This window comes from Neofelis nebulosa, chromosome X (genome assembly GCF_028018385.1).
Source record: "Neofelis nebulosa isolate mNeoNeb1 chromosome X, mNeoNeb1.pri, whole genome shotgun sequence".
Lineage (NCBI taxonomy): Eukaryota > Metazoa > Chordata > Mammalia > Carnivora > Felidae > Neofelis > Neofelis nebulosa.
The window spans coordinates 49,290,544-49,305,066 of record NC_080800.1 but is presented as its reverse complement, the minus strand read 5'-3'; the positions used below and the strand labels follow the sequence as shown (position 1 = coordinate 49,305,066).

The 14,523-nt window shown below is 41.9% G+C and overlaps 1 protein-coding gene across 6 annotated transcripts in view; it reads left to right on the top strand.

The window, feature by feature from the left end:
- PFKFB1 (6-phosphofructo-2-kinase/fructose-2,6-biphosphatase 1) overlaps nt 1-14,523 on the top strand; it is a 129,359-nt gene that overhangs the window by 92,351 nt on the left and 22,485 nt on the right. For all 6 annotated transcript variants that reach the window (XM_058712496.1, XM_058712498.1, XM_058712497.1 and 3 more), the window contains 4 exons: nt 461-582; nt 4,690-4,897; nt 7,528-7,674; nt 11,431-11,535. In XM_058712496.1, the coding sequence (XP_058568479.1) occupies nt 461-582; nt 4,690-4,897; nt 7,528-7,674; nt 11,431-11,535 (582 nt within the window). The remainder of the gene's footprint in view (nt 1-460; nt 583-4,689; nt 4,898-7,527; nt 7,675-11,430; nt 11,536-14,523) is intronic.

The following is a 14,523-nucleotide window of genomic DNA, read 5'->3' as shown; positions in this document are numbered from 1 at the left end:
GAGATAGTAAATGTAGATGGAGAAGATAGGCATTGGGGGATTAGGAGATGTGAATCCTTCAGAAATTTAAAGCCAACATGCTATGTTCTCTCATTAAACTCTCAACGCATGTAAGCCATTATGAACCTTGGCCAAAATCTTCTGCCCCTCTTCATCCATTTCTCACATCACAATTTCTGCTCCTCTTTTAAGTGTTCCTCTTAAACAGTGTGTGCTCTGGAACTGAGTACAATATAACAGGCCTTGTTTAATCACATAGAGATAAGAAATGAGGAGTTACACAGTCCAAATTTTCTTCAAATGACTGACTTTGTAAACTTGGGCAAGACCCTTTGTCCAAGTCTCAATTTTCTCATTTTTGTTATGAAGGATGTTGTACTCAATGATTTCTAAGGGCACTTCCAAAGGGCACTGTTTGAGTCTCTGTCTTTCATAGTTCCTCTATTCTACCTTTTCTTAGCAAGTAAAACTTGGAAGCCCTGATTACATAGACTGTGACCGGGAAAAAGTTCTGGAAGACTTTCTAAAGAGAATTGAGTGCTATGAGATCAACTACCAACCCTTGGATGATGAACTGGACAGGTAAGAACCCAGAACCCTAAAGCCCAGGACTGGATCCTTAACCCTATTGTGATGTCCTTTAGGAACTGGGAAAATAACTTCCCTCTCTGGGCATCAACCTCTCTATCTGTAAAATCAGGGAGCTAGATTTGATGATTTGTCTTCAAGAACCCTCCAAGTTCTAATTATCTGAGGTGGTGATTCCTTGATATGTAAAAGGTCCATTGAAGTGTTAAAGTAGTGCCTTCCAAGGGGCGCCTGGGTGGCGCAGTCGGTTAAGCGTCCGACTTCAGCCAGGTCACGATCTCACGGTCCGTGAGTTCGAGCCCCGCGTCAGGCTCTGGGCTGACGGCTCGGAGCCTGGAGCCTGTTTCCGATTCTGTGTCTCCCTCTCTTTCTGCCCCTCCCCCGTTCATGCTCTGTCTCTCTCTGTCCCAAAAATAAATAAAAAACGTTGAAAAAAAATTAAAAAAAAAAAAAAAAGTAGTGCCTTCCTGAACGATATGGATAGATCAGGATGCTGATCTCTGGTAACAAATGCCCCCCTCCTATGGTTTTTGCTATTATTTTTTCAAAATTATTGTTCACACATGGGTGACACTTAAGTTTCCAAATATGTTCACCTTCTTTGTTTCATCAAATACCCTCACCACCCCTATAAAGGAAGCCAAAATAGATCTTATGTTCATAAATTTTCAAGAAGAGGAAATTGAGTCTTAGAGAGCTGAAACCACTTGTTCAAGCTTCTGGCACAAATCAGGAGATAGAATTCAGATTCTAACAATATATTTTGTCTCCTACTCATATCTCTTTTCACAAAACCCATGTACCTTTTCAGTCAATAAGTATTTTGCCCTTTTGGGCTGTGGTGTACATAGGGGGTATAAATAATGGTAAGAGAGGTGGTTTCTATCCTCAGGTAGCTTCCATCATGACTTGACATATGGGAAGATACATAAAAAATATAAAACTCTCATTCATAATGCCAGCTAAAAATTAGAAAGATGTTATCTGGTAGTACAGGGAATGTGTACCAGGATATTACCAGAATCCTACTCCTCAAAATGGGCTGTGATGATCAGAGACTCTGGTCATCCATATCCTTTGGACCCCAAGTGAGGAGTATAAGGAGGCTTCAAATAGTCATTCAAACCTTAAGAAGTTTAAAGAGCAGCCTTACTGCTTTGCCCATCCAAAGTCCTATGAGGCAAGAATTGTTACTGCCTCAGTCCTTAGGTGGGTAAACTGAGACCCAGAGCAGGGAAAGGACTTACCTGAGGCCACATAATGAGTCAGTAGAATATTTATTCAAACCCTTATCTTCAAACTTCCAGACTGGTTCTCCCCCTCCCATATTCCTTAATCATAAAGAAGTGTCACATCAGGCTTAGACACTCAGTGCAAGGAGCAAGACCTTTATGTACAATTGTAAAAATTGTTCACTGTACAAGGACAACCAGGTCAAGGGCACACTTTCTTTTTTCCCCCAAGCATGTGTGCTGGAGTGAGGCTGTTTCTGCCCTGATGACAGTGTAACTTTTTCAAGTGTCCATAAATGCACCATATAGGCTAGCACCATGTGGTGAAAGAAGCTTGAAGAAGGGGAGTTAAAGTGAAATAATGGCATTAAGAAAGCCCCTAGCCTTCAGCCTAGACTCCTGCAGGTGTTCAGTTAGTGTTTTTTTAATCAGTTTGGGCCTGAAGGTGACAGATTCTGAAGGTTGGTTTTATTTAATCATTTTTACATCAACAGACATTTACAGCCCATGCATCAGGGTCCAACCAAACCTGTGCCCCAGGAATCCAAAGAGGAAAGGGCAAAATACCCTGCTTTGACAAAATACCCCCTTGGTTGGAGAAGATGATACACAATGTGCAGTTGATCAGAATTGTGGAAATGATAAACCAAGTGGGCTAGAAGAACACAGAGGGGAAGACCCAGCACAGTTTGGAAAAAAAAAATCTGAAAGAGCAGGTTTACCTAGTATAGGTAGAAAAGACACATGTTTGGGGTACCAGAAGGGTGGAGGCTACCAAAAATAACAAAAAAATCTGGAAAGCTTTTTAATATTTTAATTCCAAACCAGCATCAATGTGATCAAGATGGAAAAAAAAAACAGAATTTCATAGGACCTTATCATATTATCATACAGTTTATAATTTTTACTTTACATTACACACGGTAGATGTGGGCATTAACTAATATAATACTTTTGGTGGGAAACACCTCTAAATGACTTCACATGATCCTAGACTCAATGAAAACTTAGAGAGAGTGAATGTGCTGGCTTTGAAGGATGGTTGCACAGGAGCTCAGCTTTGGAAAGCAGGCAAAGAATGCCTTTTCAAGCAAAGAGAACAGCATTTTGGAATGGCCTAGTTAAATCTGAATGAAAGTAGAGGGTGCAGAGAATATTCCAGCAAAAGCATGAAAGCTAGATTGAAACAGAGAAATCATGGCATGGATGAGGTCATGGGACCATGATGTCAGGCCAAGTGGGGCCAATGCTTGAAGGCACCTGGAATGTCAGACTAAACTGAGCAAATAGGAAGTTCTCCTAGAGCCACCCAGGACCTAGTTTCAGGAACAGTCAGTAATTAGGCAAAAAAGCTACACCAGATATTTTCTACCCCTAGGTTCTGAGATCCTAGACAAGATAGTTGGAGAGGTTAACCTTAGGCAAATCACTTCCTCTTTCTGTGTTTCAGTTTCCTCTCCTATAAAATGAAGCTAATAATCCCTGAGTCCTAGGATGATTATAATGATTCATGTAGTTTGAAGTCCCCAGGGAGTGGGACAAAAGAAAATGCACAAAAGAAAATTCTCAGCAAGTGCAAGTGTCCTTTGGGAACCACTGGACATAGATGACAGGGATGGGCATGATTAAGCTCATGCTTAATGAGCAGCTAAAAAAGGCCTTCTCTAGGAAAATCGGAGGAGAGGCTTTCTGAAACCAAACCCCTCAGCCACTGCTTTACATGATTTGGGGTAGTGCAGCTATTTCTATTTACTTGGTTTTGTTAGTGTGCACCCAGGGTTGCTGGTGTGTCACCCCATTGCTGCAACCTTCCCCACCTCTTCCCAGGGATCTTACCTCCTTATAGTCCAGCAACTAAAGGATTCATACCTGGTTTGTCAGGGTCCTCAGAAGACTTACTCCATGGTTCTAGTATTCTGATTAGTCAGTGTTGCCCATTCCCAGCTTCTCTGCAGACAGGTTGTTGAATAGTTTGATTATCACTCTGTGTGTAGTTATTAGTTCATGCCTAGAACAGAGAATTGAGGGGATAAAAAAGAGGCTTGAAGCAAGGACCACAAGATTCCCACTAACGTTGTGGAGAGCCTCTGCATCCCCATACCCCAATACTTGGCACACCTATGAGTAAATGACTGTTTATGGAAGGGGTGTTGAGCATTGATGATGCGTTTCCAAGTGTGTGTTCTTGACTAGCCTAAGAGCTCCCAAAGGGCAGACGCTGAGTCACCACCTCAAGCACAATGCTTAGAACAGAAGAGGGTGTGTTTGTTGACTGCACGACAGATGGGGAGAGAAATCCCAATCCTTTCCCCTTTCTGAGTGAAGAGAGAGACATATACACAGACACAAGTGCACCCAGACACAATCTGGTAGCTACCTGTAGAATGTCAAATACAATATATCATATCAGAGGCTTAAATAATAGAGATGCAGAGGTCAGCTTGAGATTTAAAAGAGTGAATGGACAATTGAGGAGCTGCCAGTGAGATGTGGAAGGCAGCCAGGGACACAGAGGACTACTGCTTTTCTCTGAGTATGTCAAGAGTGTGAACCACAGAGAAGAGAGCCCAGATGCCTGGAGCGTAAAAAAATAATGTTAGGAGATATCCTGTATTAAGATGAAAGTGAGGAAAGGAGACAGAGGGAGATGGTAGCAGGCAGTGAGCTCTTTGGGGTGGCCAAGAGCCTAGTCTCTAGAATGGGTACCCAGAACAGGGCAAGGCATGGCATTTTGTTAGAGGAAAAAGTTAGGTGAAAGCTTCATTGTACAGGAAGCTTGAAAGCAGGGTGTGTGGTTGGGGCTTTGTCTTGGGATCAACCTCTCCACTGTCATCCCCTGAGCTGCTTGCTCCTGCTTGGGCTGGCCCAGCCACCTCTCCTACATCAAGATCTTCGATGTGGGCACACGCTACATGGTGAACCGAGTGCAAGACCACATCCAGAGCCGCACAGTCTACTATCTCATGAACATCCATGTCACACCCCGCTCCATCTACCTATGCCGGCATGGTGAGAGTGAACTCAACCTCAGAGGCCGCATTGGAGGTGACTCTGGCCTCTCAGCTCGGGGCAAGCAGGTAGGAAGGGCCCCATGTATCCAAGGCATTGACTGATCTGGCCCAGGTGGGCCATGGGTGGGTAGTGTGGCCACTGGCTGGGCCCTGAGGATGGGAGGGAGACTCAGTGGGAGAGTAAAAGCAGTTTTTGGTCACAGCCACTCTTCCACTCCATCATCCACTCACTGTTGTCCCAACCTTGAATGGCTTCCATGTATCAACAGCATCTGGAAGTCTGATAACTTGGTCCTGGCACTTAAGGCCTGTCCAGATCTGGCTGCACCTCCAGCCCCATTACAGTGAGAACACTTCACTCCTGCCTGACTTGTCCCCTCATCTTTCTCACAACTCTGTGCCTTTGCTTGTACAATTTCTCCCACCTAGCCTGCCCTCCTCTGTCATCTGGTCATCATCACTTGCACAGACAGCTTCCCTGGATCCTTGAATCCATCTTCTCCTCCCTTACTTAGGGCTGATGCCACAGCCCCCAGCCCCCATTACAGGTTATTTCACTGTCAGAACTTGTCCCCCACCAGTTACAGCTCTTTTCCTGCCCTCCATCCCCCATCCCTTTCCAAGGTATAGCTCCTGCTCCATGGTTTGGTCCAGGAAACCCTCCCCTGTCCTCCCCTGCCCTCCCAGGCAGGTCACTGTGCCCTGGGCTCCATATCTCCCAGTCCTGGCCCATCTCTGACTCTGTGGCATTAATCTCTTCTCTCCAGCCAAGCATAGTAAACCTGTACATTATGGGTATAAAATAAAATAAAGACACATGTTTTCCTTAGTGTCTGGCCCTGTGCCTGGGCTTGTTAACACAGCTATTGTTCTTGCTGGGAGGATAGCTTGGGTAAGACAAATGGGAAATGAGGTGCAGGAGGGAGGGAGCACTATCTTTTATTGGGTACCTGTGTACAGTCACAGCACCATCTGCTGTGAGCCTCATTTAATCTTCACAACAGCTCTGTGGGGTGGGCATTACCATTAATGGTTTATGAAACCTGATGAAGCTAAGGCCCAAGGAGGAGCAAAGAGCAGTCCCAGGTCATGCAGCCAGTAAAAGAGAGAGCCAGGACTTGAAACCATGCTTTCCTGCCTGCCCCTCAGCATTCCCCACTGCAGAGGTGGTGGTGTCCTAGGCAAGGCACTGCACTGGAAGGCCCATGGCTCCCTTTCTGTTACCTTCAGACTGGCAGCCTCCCATTGAGGTAGACTCAGACCTCAGACTCCTACCCCTCTCACTCCTTAGAGCTGAATAGAGGGTATTGGTGGCATCACCCACCCCTGCCACATGGCACCACATGCAACCAGAGTCTTTTGGCTGGGGCCAGCTATTGCCCTGCCCAGCTAATTCCCTACCTACACAGCACAATGCCCATTTTGGACACATGCCACCTCCACCATGCATATCACCTCTGCACACAAACATGTGCATATACATGCACATGCCTGGCACCAACCTTCATGCTTATGGGAACAGTGAATCATAACAGTTTACAAAGCACTTTACCATTGACTGTCATCCATAATAAATCACAGAGTCTGTCACCTTGTGTGTGTCAGGTAGCATTCTGTGTGCTCCTTGTTCACTATCTAACATGACACTCATAGAATCAGGCTGATGAGTTAATGCTGTTTGCATCTTACAGGCAGGAGCTACGAGGCTTTTTCCACCAGAGAACACTGCTGACTCACATCCATAATTAGAATGTGTGTACACAATGCCTATATTTGTACATATGCATATGTATGTAGATTTTTGCATTTGTGTTGATATTCCTCACACACCCTCTGTGACTAATAACATGCCTAAATGCAGAAGAAGAGTGAATCACTTGATCATTTGGGGTCCCAGAGCTCTTCCTGGTTCCTCTCAGTGCTGTCATCATTTCCCTCACTGGACTTGTGTCTTGAGAACAGGACATCCTGATACCCATACATGACCACACACACTATGGATGTTTGAATGCCCTTAGAAGCTGGGTACTGAGACCCCCATGGTCAAAAAGAAATGTTCCCCAAATCCAATATCCCCTAATTCTAGACCACACTGTGAGTATCCAGAACCCAGAATCTCCTGTCCTTCTGTACTCGAGTCTTTTTTCCATGTCTGTATGGGCCTATCCCAGAGTCTGTTCACCTGAGAGCAGACCATGTCACAGTAGTGTTTACCCCTAGGCAAAGGGATAGCCAAGGGGTCACTGTTTGTGGATCATGGGAATCAGTGGAGATAGGATGTGGACAGAACTTTGTCATGTACAAACATGTACTCAAGGCATCTACAAGTGCAGGATGGAGGCAGAAATGGGAATAGAAGAGAGGTTGACTGTGCACTGCCTTCATTTGTACTCTTGTCCTAGGCTCCAGAAATGCCAGAGTTGGGCTATTTGAATGAACAATCAAGTAGGGGGTTTAATAAGCATCAATGAACACACACACATATAAACATATACACACATAAGCACACATACCCTTTTCTATTCCCTTAATCCTTGTCATATCCTTGTTTATAAATTGGAAATTTTTAAATTATACTTTCTTGTTCATTATTATTTCACCATTTGTGGTATATCTGAGTTTATTCTTACAGCTACTCTGTCTTCTTTCATCTCTCTCTTTCTCCCCTCCTCCTTCTCTGCATCCCCACCTCCTAGTATGCTTATGCCCTGGCCAACTTCATTCAGTCCCAGGGCATCAGCTCCCTGAAGGTGTGGACCAGCCACATGAAGAGGACTATCCAGACAGCTGAGGCCCTGGGTGTTCCTTATGAGCAGTGGAAGGCCCTGAACGAAATTGATGCGGTAAGATGGAAGGGGATGGATTTCCTGGTGATTTATAGGACCTGATTCTGGGATTATCCCCTGGATTGCTTCTGCTGCTTAACAACCAGCCATGTTCCATACACTGTTCTGTGTGTTGGGGGATCCATTGAAAGCCAGAACAGACATGTTCTCTGTCCTCATGGAGCTCAAAGGCAGGCCATAAATAAGACATTGCATTTTCTGTGACAAGGGTTGTAACAAAGGAAGTACAAGGGAGATGAGGTTGGAAAGGAAGGCAGCTCATAGAGTTTTGTAATTAATGTTCAGGGATTTGGATACTTCTTTAAAAATGGGAAGCCAATGATGTAGTCTAAGTCAAGGAAGAGTGGCATGAATGTAATTCACATTTTTAAAAAAGAAGGTAATACCATGTTATTTCAATAAATTGTGGAATTTAATAAACAAATGAACAAAGAAAAAAAGAGATAAACTGAAAACAGACTCTTAAATAGAACAAATTGATGGTTACCAGAGGGGAGGTGGGTGGGCAGATGAGTGAAATAGATAAAGGGTATTAAGAGTACACTTATCTTCATGAGCATTGAGAAATGTATAGAGTTGTTGAATATTCTATATTCAATTGTTGAATTTTTGAATATTATACACCTAAAACCAATATAACACTGTGTGTTAATGATACTTGATAAATAAATAAATAAATAAATAAATAAATAAGAGACCATTCTGGTCGTGTGTGGAAACTAGGTGGGAAGAGGGCAAGAATAAGCATGTAGATTAGCATGGAGATGGCTGCATTAGTCCAGGCAAGAGGTGAAGGTATGAGGGACTAGAGTAGTGGCATTGAAGATAGATCAAAGAAAAACTTCATCTGACTCTCTTGACATGGCAATCTCTCTTCAGGGTCAGGTTTTCCCATGAGCTCTTTAAGAAGGCATTTTTCCTCCCCATTATCTCATCTGCACTATAGGTATACTGACATCAGGTAGCATCCCACAGGTTATGATTGTTAGGCCTTAAAGTAAAAGCTTTACCACAAACATAGATAACTTGCATGTAGGTAGGTTAACTTGATTGCCTGGTAGATACACTTCTATAAATACAGGGAGGTATATGTGTGTATACATACATACATATGTACTTAGATATAGATGTACAGAGATATGCATATTTAGAAAAAGAATATATAGTATTGCTCTACAAATCACATATATTTGCTGTAAAATACATTCAAGCAAATATATAAAGAGATCAGTCACTACTTGTTTCTGGTGCATATGTGGTGTAAACATTTATTGGGTACCTACTTTGTTTCAGGCTCTGGGGTGGTGTTGGAGACAGAGATTGATTCTTGTCTTCACTGAGTTTTCAGTCTAAACAGGGTTGATTAAAAAAAACAGGAATACAAAACAGCATGTGTGCTATAGGCTAGACCATCTATGCACAGATGTCAGGGCAGGGCATCTGAGCCACACAGGATCTGCCTGGAAGAAGTGATACCTAGCTGAGAGTTAATTAACAGTGAGCCAGGTAGAGAAGATCAGGAATGATATGTCAGGACAAATCATAATAATTAAAAAAGGTTGTGTGTGTGTGTGTGTGTGTGTGTGTGTGTAGATCTGCTAAGATTGTAACAGTGGAGACAGGAAAGAAAAAGGGATGATTTTAGAGAAATTTAGCAGATAGAATCTTAGAAACTGGCTATGGGGGAGGGGTAAGGAAGAAGTAAGAATTTAGAATAATGCTTAAGTTTCTGGTTTATTTTCCGTGATCAATAATATATTAACAATTAGTACTACTGATTGAGTCTTTAAAATGAGACTTGTACATTCTGTGCTAATCTCTTTTATATATTTAATCTCTAATATTCAAAACACATTTGTGAGGTAGCTGTAATTCTCCTCATTTTTCAGTAGAGGAAAATAAAATTCTAAGAGGTAGGCAATTTGCCTTAAGTCAATAGGAAGTCAGTGGCCATAGGGCACTTGGTTGGCTCAGTCGGTTCAGTGCCCGACTTCAGCTCAGGTCATGATCTCGTGGTTCAGGTTGTGAGGTCCAGCCCAGCATCAGATTCTGTGCTGACAGCTGTGAGCTTAGAGCTGCTTCGGATTCTGTCTCCCTCTCTTTCTGCCCCTCCCCTGCTAGTGCTCTCTGTCTTTCTCTCAAAAATAAATAAACATTAATTTTTTTTAAGTCAGTGGCCATTTCCACCATTTCCACAGGAAAAAGGCTCCAGGTATGTGTCAGAATAGAAAGTCAAAGCCAATCTGGAAGGACCTTGTGTATCCATTAGGGTATGCTTTCTCCCATGGACAGTGTCGACGGAGAAGTTTGACACTGCAAAGCTGTTTGTGAGCGGTGTCAGGGGCAAACTTCACCCCTAATGGAAGGCTGTTAGATGATTCAAAAGACAAAAACAAGAGCCAATTGCCCCCTTACAGGAAAGTCTAATCAGAATGCACACAATCAAAAGGAAACTTTATAAACCTAAATGCTTCCCACCCCCACTCCCAGCAGCCACCTCACTTCTGGGGATTTTTCAGTGAACTTGGGAAGCTCTCATGTGCTCCTGAGAAACTCCTCTTATCTCTGGATTCCTTCTTTGGGTGAGGAGACCATATCTTCCCAAGGCCCATTCTGAAAGCATTAGGAATTCATTAATTTTTGCCTTCTGATATGTCTGTGGATACCTATTTCTTTATCTGCCAGAGGTTCTGAAGCAGATGTAGGAGCAGAGGAGATGGGAAATGCTATAAAATGGGAGCATACTGTTGTGTATGTAAGCACATGTGTGTGCTTCCATACACAGTCATAGACACCCACCACAAATATGCTCACACCCACCATAAATATGCTTACACTCACAGACATGCACTTCACAGACACATTGATCATTCTAGTCAGACATAGAATCCCTCTCAGACACATCTACCAATCTACACCCACACCATGCATGCACACACATACACACTCACAGATAGAGACACCTAGAGATACATATAGACAAACTCACCATAGACATACATGCAGTCTTTGTATACAAAGATACTATATCACATAGACACGGAGAAGCATACTATGGTTGAAAATGTATGTAGTACAGATGCATAACCTCAAGTGTATTACCACAAATTCACATGACCTCCAACATAAGCACACAGATACTCACACATAGACACCAGAGACATAATCAGAGACATACACACTCACAGAAACACATGCCACAGACACACTGGGACCCAAATGGAGAGACAGACCATAGAGACACTCACACGAGCACATTCTCAGATGCTTAGACACTCTGTACACACACACACACACACACACACACACACACACACTCACACAAACACACTAAAAATACTGAGACAAATACACAAACACAAGACATAGGTCCTTAAACATACCAGCATGCTACACATACACACACAAATACAGTTACAAATCCTTAAACCCATATATTTACAAAAAAATACTTATACAATGTACATATACAAACCTATTGGGACAACCACAAAGAAACACCACAGGTACCTACCATATACTATATGCTCAACCATGAACACATCTGTACATATGCACACAGTCTCACATCCACACACCTCACGCACACACACACACACACACACACACTCAGACAACAGGCACAAACTTAGATCTGTGTTTACAGAAACCCAGGTTATTGTGTGCTGTTGTTTCACAATCATTGGCCTCAGAACTATGGTAAAGGCTTGTGGGTTTCACCTTGTGAATTTGTTCCCAAATAATTTTTTCCAGGGTGTCTGTGAGGAGATGACCTATGAAGAAATCCAGGAACACTACCCTGAGGAATTTGCACTACGGGACCAAGATAAATATCGCTATCGCTATCCCAAGGGAGAGGTAAGGGTTGGAGGGGCTGCCTGACTCCTGGAAGACCTGCCACTATCTTCATTCCAACTACCAGAATTCCACAGTCTCCTGGACAGCTTTAGAAGTAGAGTAAAGCATATTTTGTAGCAGCTGTCATCCCACAAGGCACATGATAATCTGGCTCTTGCCTGCTTCTTTTCCATCTGCTTTCAGGAGGGCTCACTTTATCCTACATGTTGTCTCTAGTTTATTTTCACTAAAGACACCTCATATAGTTCAGCATACTCCTGACATATTATTGCCAAGTTGCCTAAAGCTCCGGTCACTCTGGGAAGTGGGTTGAAGACCCAAGGAACAATGGCTAATAGTTTAACTAAATTCTTTGCCACCACATGAACCAGACCATCAATTCCCTATTCCCATATCAGGTGGGTCCTTATTGCTTTCAACCCAGACTCCATTTAGCCAGTTCCACACCGGAAATTATTTATTAGTCATACTCCATTTCTGAGATAAATTCCTGGGAACAATTATCAGAAAAGCAGGACACCAGCGAAGGTAAAACAACAGATATCATATGTTACAAACCACATTTCACATTTTTATCCTCATCCTTTGAAATGACATTCTAAAGTCAGTCTGAGTTTGCCTTTATTTTCCTTTACATATTTTGAAGGCTATATTATTGGAGGCATACAAATTTAAAGTAATTATATCTTTTGACCAAATTGCATGTTTTATTATTAATAATAATATTTCCCTAATAATATTCCTTGCTTAAAAGTGTATTTTATGTAAGATTAATACAGCTATATAATTGTTTTCTGCTTAGTATTTGCCAATTTAATCTTTATTTACTCATTTACATTCAACTTCTCTATTTATTTTTGTTTAATGTCTCTTGTAAACAGCATATACTTGGCTTTTGTTGTTTTTAATACAAACTGAAAATATATGCCTTTTGAATGGTAATTTTGGCACATTTACTTTTATTGTAATGACTGAATTATTTGACCTTATTTCTAGTCTCTTATTTTGAGCTCTTTATGCTTAGTTTATTTTTCTGTTTCTCTCTTCTTTACAATTGTGCTCCTGAGTTTTCACATCTATATTTAAGATATATAATCAGTTTCATTCTTTTAGAGATTACTCTTAACATTTTAATATACATGATCAACAAAATCTAAAATCAGTATCTTCACTTTTCCCCTAAAACAATATAATAACTTCAGAACTCTTGTCCTTCCCTCACCTAAATTACATATTAATTGTTTTGTATTTTAGTTCAACCTTGTGTCTTAATCCTCAAATGTATTATATTGTTATAATTAAACTATTTATGCAGCCAATGTCTATTTAGATTTAACCACATTAACCACTTCCTTTAATCATTCTTTATTCATTTCATAATAGGAAACTTACTGTCAAATTGTTTTCCATACAACACCCAGTGCTCCTCCCAACAGATGCCCTCTTCAATGCCCATCACCCACTTTCCCCTCCATCCCACTACCCATGAACCCTCAGTTTATTCTCAGTTTTTAAGAGTCTCTTATGGTTTGGCTCCCTCCCTAACTGTTTTTTTCCCTTGCGCTCCCCCATGGTCTTCTGTTAAGTTTCTCAGGATCCACATAAGAGTGAAAACATATGGAATCTGTCTCTCTGTATGACTTATTTCACTTAGCCTAACACTCTCCAGTACCATCCACGTTGCTACATAGGCCATATTTCATTCTTTATCATTGCCACGTAGTATTCCATTGTATATACAAACCACAATTTCTTTACCCATTCATCAGTTGATGGACACTTAGGCTTTTTCCATAATTTGGCTATTGTTGAAAGTGCTGCTATAAAAATTGGGGTACAAGTGCCCCTATGCATCAGCACTCCTGTATCCCGTGGGTAAATTCCTAGCAATGCTATTACTGGATCATAGGGTAGATCTACTTTTAATTTTTTCAGGAACCTCCACACTGTTTTCCATAGCGGCTGCACCAGTTTGCATTCCCACCAACAGTGCGAGAGGGTTCCCTTTTCTCCACATCCTCTCCAGCATCTATAGTCTCCTGATTTGTTTTTTTAGCCACTCTGACTAGCACGAGGTGGGATCTCAGTGTGGTTATGATTTGTATTTCCCTGATGAGGAGCGACGTTGAGCATCTTTTCATGTGCCTGTTGGCCATCTGGATGTCTTCATTAGAGAAGTGTCTATTCATGTTTTCTGCCCATTTCTTCACTGGGTTATTTGTTTTTCAGGTGTGGAGTTTGGTGAGCTCTTTATAGATTTTAGATACTAGCCCTTTGTCTGATATATCATTTGCAAATATCTTTTCCCATTCCATAGGTTGCTTTTAGTTTTGTTGATTGTTTCCTTTGCAGTGCAGAAGCTTTTTATCTTCATGAGGTCCCAATATTTCATTTTTGCTTTTAATTCCCTTGCCTTTGGGGATTGTGTCAAGTAGGGAATTGCTATGGCTGAGGTCAGAGAGGTTTTTTCCTGCTTTCTCCTGTAGGGTTTTGATGGTTTCCTGTCTCACATTCAGATCCTTTACCCATTTTGAGTTTTTTTTTTCATGACTGATGTAAGAAAGTGCTCTAGTCTCATTCTTCTGCATGCTGCTGTCCAGTTCCCCCAGCACCATTTGTTAAAGAGACTGTCTTTTTTCCATTGGATATTCCTTCCTGCTTTGTCAAAGATGAGTTGGCCATACTTTTGTAGGTCCCATTCTGGAGTCTCTATTCTATTCCATTGGTCTATGTGTCTGTTTTTGTGCCAATACCATGCTGTCTTGATGATTACAGCTTTGTAGTAGAGGCTAAAGTCTGGGATTGTGATGCCTCCTGCTTTGGTCTTCTTCCTCAAAATTACTTTGGCTATTCGGGGCCTTTTATGGTTCCACACAAATTTTAGGATTGCCTGTTCTAGCTTCAAGAAGAATGCTGGTGTAATTTTGATTGGGATTGCATTGAATGTGTAGAAAGCTTTGGGTAATATTGACATTTTAACAATATTTA